Here is a 6,906-nt window from a genome sequence, read left to right on the forward strand (position 1 = left end):
ATAAGATGAAGCAGTAAAAAAAAAGGGTTTTAAGTATTCAGTAAAAAAATCAATCAACAAATTTTGTGTCTTTTTACCAGCAAAAAGTACAAGAAAGGGAATTCACATTCACACTTTCACAATTTCACAACAAAGTTTTTACACTTATGAGTGAATCAATAATGTAAAATGACCAAGTCAAAGTTTGACATTAGCATTCATCATATATCATTCCAAAGTTATTTGGGTGGACCCCAATATTTGCATTGCTAGACATTGAAATCTCTCTTTCTCCTCAGAATTATAATAATAAAAAATTATTGTTAATGTCAAACCATATACCAAACAACCTTAGAGTAGAGGAAAGGCAATGAATAATACTGAATAGGAGTGCCCTGTGGGACAAAGACAGTCCCCACAAACTCAATAGGTTCCCCATATCTATTAATTTTTTAGTCCAATACTCCCAAACATTCATACCACATTTTACTTTTCATCTTTATAAGATCTTCCCTATGCTTTGTCCAATTGTCCTCAATCATCAATTTGTTTTGTTTTTCCTACTGATTTCACTAACTTTTTTAAAACAAACTTTGTGCCATGGGAAATGTAGAATTAAGGTTTTTTAGTCAAATACGCAGGCCGAATAATCACATTCGACGTATACGTTTTTCTTAACCTTGTTTGATATGCATATATAGATGGGTTATAAACTAATTCAAGAGCTATGCAGTTAATGCGGTAAAATATCGGATATCAGCCAAGGACAAGGACTGATATTTGAGATATAGTTCATCGCGGTGGGATATCAGTAATTTTAATATCATGCAAAATTTATATATATAACAATTTAACACTAACACCATTAACAAATTAACCTTTTGCAACTTGCAAAACACTAACAAATATAGTAAGTAGGAACTGATTAAGACTTAAAACACCAACATTTAATACTAACAATTAAGACTTAAAACACTACTAGCAGCAATAAGAAGAAAGACGAATGGTAAAACTAAAAAGAAAACCGGTGATGTATCAGCCAATATCGCCGATAATATCTGTACCGATAACCAATACATCACCGATATTAACTGCATAGTTCAAGAGAGTTAAAGAAGTCAAGAAAACAAGAATCAAAGTCCTACCTTCAAAAACATGTACCCTTTTCTTGATATATCATATATTATATTAAGCATTAGAAAGCATGATTGTTGTTAAATTAACAATCTTAAGAGGCTAGTCCTTGATAAGAAAATAGGAGGGTTCAATTCAAAAAGTCAACAGACAAGAAGCTACCCTTTTGTCCATATTGTTCATCTTGTAGAAATAGAGCATTCTGATTACAATTAAAAAAAAAGTAATGTTTTTAGTTTATGAAAGTAATTAGTAGTGAAGTGAGCAAGCAAGAATGAAAGTGCTACCTTTGTAACATCTAATTCCTATGTCTGAAAGATCAACTGACTTGACAATTTCCGGAAACCGGTATCTATATTTATGATCCTACCCACCTTTAACTTATTGATTTATGATATTGAACAAGTGTCATGATTCAAAAGAGAAGACTGAATACTATGCCTTGCATTAATACCTGTAGACAATCCTGCCCCTTACACAGAAAGGTACTGAATGGACAGCAGCTAAAATGTAACCATTTTGAGAGAAAACTACACCAATCTCTCTATTCAATGACACTTCACATATCTCAATCAAATATCCATACTTGAACCAAATGTGTTCTTCCACCACATGGGTTTGGTTTGGTTTGGTTTGACCACAAACAAAGTTATCTCAATGTAACAGCAATAATTATCCAAGAAGAGATTGTAGTAAATTAAATACCATACTAAAAAGAAGCAGACAAATCGGAGTGACTTCAATGGGGGTTGCTAATGGACACGCGGTTCACTGGCGCCAATCTCATTTGCTGCTCTTGAGCTCGGTTTTTCTTCAATGGAGCTTCCGGTGATGATGTCACCGATGACGCCATCGCCCACGAGTTGTTAGAATTATCACTGCTGAAATATGCGTCCACTACACCGCTCGGACTTCCAGGAATCGAAGAGTATTTCCTTTTGTGAGTTTGGAAATAACAGCTTCCGTGATTATTCGATACGTCCAAGATGAATTTGGAACACGCGTCTATGTTTTCCTGTTATGACATACAATTCAACATCTCTTAGCATCATTTCAAGGGTTAAGAAATCAAGTCAAAACCGAACACATTGACAATGTTTTGTACAGTACATAGTCAAAGGGATTGTGATTACGGTTTCTTGAAATTGTAGATACAAATGATAACTTTGGATTGGTTTCATAAATAGTCTATGATAAACGCATAATGATTCGATCATAAAGTCTACTCAATGCACTGCTAAAAGAGTCAAATTAGATCTAAAAATGTGTTCAAAATTGGATACAAAGTTACAAACACACTTATCAATTCAACTTGATGCAACCCATAAGCAAAAGTTATATGCAATGCATGTGAGAAATGACTCAGTTTGCTTAATGATCAAATATCTATGGTTGTAATGGAATCTCGATAAGAAAGTGATTAACAATTAACAAACCTCGCTGATATTGAGAAGCTTCGTAAGCTGATTTCGGTAATCCAATGTGTTGTCAGGCTCAATCTCCTTGCTAACAATGCACATTATCGCAGCAGCCGTCACAGATGGAACAAACCGAAGAAACCTCGAATCTGCATTCATTGTAACAAACATCAGCCACTCAACTAGACCTCGACTCGACTGAAATTGGCAAAATTTTCATGAATTCGACATCAAATTAGTGATCTACTAAGCACATTCGTAACATTACCATTGCAAACAGATAGAAGAATCCGTTCACACCGCCGCAGGAACTCGTAATGCAGATCATGAGTCATTAAACCAAGCCTACGCATAATGTAATCGACAAACGCAAGAGGGGTCACTGGATTCATCTTCCAATCAAGAGAAGACAACACCAAAAGTTCCATCTTCATAATAGTTTTTGACTCAAACACAAATTTTGTTCCTTCCATCTGAACAACAAACCCAATCAATTACACATTTACACAACCAAATTCACTGAGGCATTTTCACAAACACATAGAATGCAGTTAAATAAACAACTTACTTGCAAATCCAACAGAAGAGGGGCTTGGATCTCTTCAACTTTAGAAGCTAAAGAAAGACAAGCCACAGCAACCAACTGATTCATCCATGGCTTATCCCTCTGAAAAGAAGCACTAAACAAAAACCTATCATAATAATTAACAGCTAAAACAGTTGTCAAAGCAACAAACCCATAATGGGTACCGACTCTAATCATCCAATCAACAGATTCTTTCCTCAAACCCATCAAAGACTCATCACAAACCAAAAGGGTATTCTTCTCTTTCAACAAAAGAGAAGAAAGCTCATCTTCTTCCCACAAAAGATCTTGTTCAAAATGAGTAAAGATTGAACCTTTATCGTTCAAGATTTGATTTTCTTGGTCCGATGAAGCAAACCCATATCCAAAATCGAAATCTTGTTCTTGTTCATCGCACAAAAGGGCATCGTCAATAGCAAACATAGGGTTTTGGGGGCACACATTTTGTTGTTTGGACACCATCTTCTTCTTCTTTTGAGAAGAGGGTGTAAGAGGCTCTATTCATTATCTTCAAGAAGCCAAGAAAATGGTGAAAAAACAGAGGTTTTGTAACATTTCTTTGCAGTTTTTTAGAACCCAAAAGAAGTAAGCAACTGCACAGGTTTTGTTCACACAATCACACACACAGAGAGACTGTGGTTTTATAAAAGAAAAAACATGTAATTGTAGTGGGTTAATGAAGGTTTTTTAAGGAGATTTGGGGGTGTTTGGTTGTCGAGAAAATGAGATTGATGTAATCGCAACATCCAATTGTATATACGGGTTGTGACTGGTCTCTGTGTGGCAGGATCTTATAGGTTTATATTTGTAATTTGTCCCTATGCTCTACATGCCTTTTGCAATTCACTCTTGGAGTTTGATGTTTTTGCAAAATTTCTCCCTTGGAACCACAATATAATTTATGTAGATTCGAGTCAAAACGGTTACTTTTTATCGCGGGATTTACGTTCGCGGGATGGATTAAACATGTGGATCTTGAACTACTTTTTGAATGGATCTGTTTCGGGAATATCTATTTTGCCGTATCTTGTTAGCGGTTACAGGCGTTACTTTCTGCTATAATAATCAAGGGGTTTTCTCTTTCACTGAGTAAATGCACCGACAAGAAAACTGAAACTAAGGTAGCGTTCGTTTCATGGAATGGAATGGAATGGAATTAGGAAGTTTTTCTTTGTAAAATTGATCTTGGTTGGGGGAGGGAGGAATTTGAAATCCCATGAATTTCTTTAATCAATGAAATTTGTGACTATTTCAACATTCCATTCCATTCCTTCATTAGAGTGAAGGATTTCTAAGGAATGTTGAAATAGTCACAAATTTCATTGATTAAAGAAATTCATGGGATTTCAAATTCCTCCCTCCCCCAACCAAGATCAATTTTACAAAGAAAAACTTACTAATTCCATTCCATTCCATTCCATGAAACGAACGCTACCTAAAATGAAAATATTTATGTTGGTTAGAAAATATAAGGGTTTTCGATTTTCTACTCGGTTTTGGCTTTTAGCTAATGATATAAAAAATACTAATTTTGATTTATTGTTTATTTATATAGCATCTTATGAGTTATGACATGATTTTTAGTATGAATTCACATTTATATATAGTTATTTAACATTTATAGCTTTTGAAAAAGAGTAATACAACACATAATTATTAGAATTTAATTTAATATGTGTGTCATTTGTTATAGCATTATCAAGAACACAGCATTAACATGATATTTTTTTCAGAACTAGTGTAAGTTGTAACACTACATTATTATTAAAAGGTCATACTTTTTTCTTTTTATCTTACAACACGCTTTGCATTTGTAGGCTTTTGATGGGCTGAAGAGAACTAAGTTGATTCTACAAGGGGTGTTCTTGGAAAATGCAAAGTTATAATTTTGAATACTGTGTGCTTCTTATTTGTAGAAAAATGTATATATTTTCGATCATTAAAATTATATATAGAGTATTGAACGTCCTTAAATAAAATGTAATTTCCAAATGATACAATAATGGTATTAGTTTTAATGCTTTTTTAATGCTTTTTTAAATTCTCTAATTTTGTTATAAATCGATTACAAACTGTAATCAGGTAATATCTTTAAATTGATATTAAATAAAGAATTTAAAAAGTTAAAAAAAAATAATGAATATGAATCTACACTATTTTAAATAGCTAAGGGGCTGTTTGTTTATCTTTTAATGAGGCTCTTAATGGTTCAAACATCTTACTGATTCAGCACTTAATGGTTCAAACTGTTTATTTCACGAGCAGATGTTTGAATGGTTCAGACATTTGCCTCTGAATGATTAAGATTTATACAGAGTCTGAACGGTTACGACCAGGGCCGGCCCAAAGGGTGTGCGGGATGGGCGACGGCTCAGGGCCCAAACCCATCGGGGGCCCAATTTGTTTTTGTTTTTTATTAGTTTTAAACTGTAAAGTTAGAATATATACGTAATGAATCAGAAAAATACCATTCTGAAGCACTTGGTTTGTTGATTTGAAAGTCACTTTAATAGTAAGAAGACACGAGTTCCAACTTCCAATACTGACGTCCTCAGTTTTGTTTTTTTATCTATTTGTTAAATGCAAATGACATTAATTGCCTAATTTTGTCAAGTTGCATTAAATGATTGGTGTTGATTCAACTGACAGTAATTCATTTTCATATATTTAAATTATTTATATATATGTTCTTTTTAAAAATTTATATTTAAGGGGCCCGTATTTTCTGTTCGCATAGGGCCTAAAGATTTTCGAACATTTTCGAAGACGGCCCTGGTTACGACCTCTAATCTGAATTTGTCAGACATTTGCCTCTTAACGTTTAAGCATTATACAAGCTCTTAATGGTTCAGACCTCTTCCTAGTTCAGCACTTAATGATTCAAACATTTTACTGATTCAGCACTTAACCATTCTGATGTTGCCAAACAGCACCTAACACAATAATCTAAATTCTAAATGCGTCATTTTTGTATATTCTCCTTTATAACAATTTAATTTAATACATGGTAAATAAATGAAATACATTTTAAAGGTTTTTTTTTTCTTTACTGGATAATTAATACTACCTTTAATCATAATCCTAAATCGATACCAATCATAATCCTAAATTGACACCTTTGACCTCTATAGGACTAGAACCATTATATCAAGTGTTATACCATACAGAGTGGAGTGGCTTGAAAAAGGGGACGTGAAACGTCATGTGACAGCCACGTCAGCAAATGTTAGAAAAATGGTATGGTGCAAAAAAAGACGGAGTGGGATAGGGCGTGAAAGTGTGACGTAGTGTGACACATGACATATTTTTGTATTTATTTTATATTTAGAAATTATATAAAATCTATTAAATTAAAAAAGTCATTAAACTAATGTAATAAAAAACATTACATAATTTAAATAAAAAAAGACTACATAAGTTTAAAAAAAAACAACAAAAAAAACGATTGTGTGGATGCATTATTTTTATAAAATTTGAGAAATTTTATAATTTTTTGAGTGGGGTAGAAGAGTATTTGGTAAAAAATAGTTGCATGGGTTGGGTTTTAAATCGGGTGAGTTATTTAGTTTTTAAAATCCAAAAATCTTTTCCTTTTTAATAATGTCATTGGGGTCCAACAACTATAACCCCAACCAACCATAGCAGACCACCTAATCACCTATATGTGTTCCACGTCAGTGAGGTTTTTGCCGCCCCCCACGCCAATAAGGGGCCGGTGTGCCCAGCGTGGAGAGGCCTCCACGTCAAAATCCAACGCCCACTCTATATAGTCTTATGTCCTGTGAAGGT

At 33.7% G+C, this 6,906-nt stretch overlaps 1 protein-coding gene across 1 annotated transcript; it reads right to left on the reverse strand.

Annotated features, from left to right (window-relative positions):
* Positions 1-1,630: 1,630 nt before the first annotated feature.
* LOC110904949 (cyclin-D3-3) lies at positions 1,631-3,885 on the reverse strand. Its single transcript, XM_022150811.2, has 4 exons — positions 3,100-3,885; positions 2,800-3,004; positions 2,550-2,680; positions 1,631-2,128 (listed from the first exon to the last, which is right to left on the reverse strand). Exons 1-4 carry the CDS (start codon positions 3,577-3,579, stop codon positions 1,853-1,855), a joined length of 1,092 nt encoding a protein of 363 aa, XP_022006503.1. The 5' UTR covers positions 3,580-3,885; the 3' UTR covers positions 1,631-1,852.
* Between the last annotated feature and the right edge of the window lie 3,021 nt (positions 3,886-6,906).

This window comes from Helianthus annuus, chromosome 9 (genome assembly GCF_002127325.2).
Source record: "Helianthus annuus cultivar XRQ/B chromosome 9, HanXRQr2.0-SUNRISE, whole genome shotgun sequence".
Taxonomy (NCBI): Eukaryota; Viridiplantae; Streptophyta; class Magnoliopsida; order Asterales; family Asteraceae; genus Helianthus; species Helianthus annuus.

Bases quoted from the DNA above. Each gene is read 5' to 3' on its own strand.
- LOC110904949 (XM_022150811.2), bottom strand. From the start codon at position 3,579: ATGGTGTCCAAACAACAAAATGTGTGCCCCCAAAACCCTATGTTTGCT. The intron at 2,681-2,799 runs GTAATGTTACGA...CAATGAATGCAG, and splicing joins TCTTCTATCTGTTTGCAATG to ATTCGAGGTTTCTTCGGTTT. The intron at 2,129-2,549 runs GTTTGTTAATTG...ATGTCATAACAG, and splicing joins AGCTTCTCAATATCAGCGAG to GAAAACATAGACGCGTGTTC.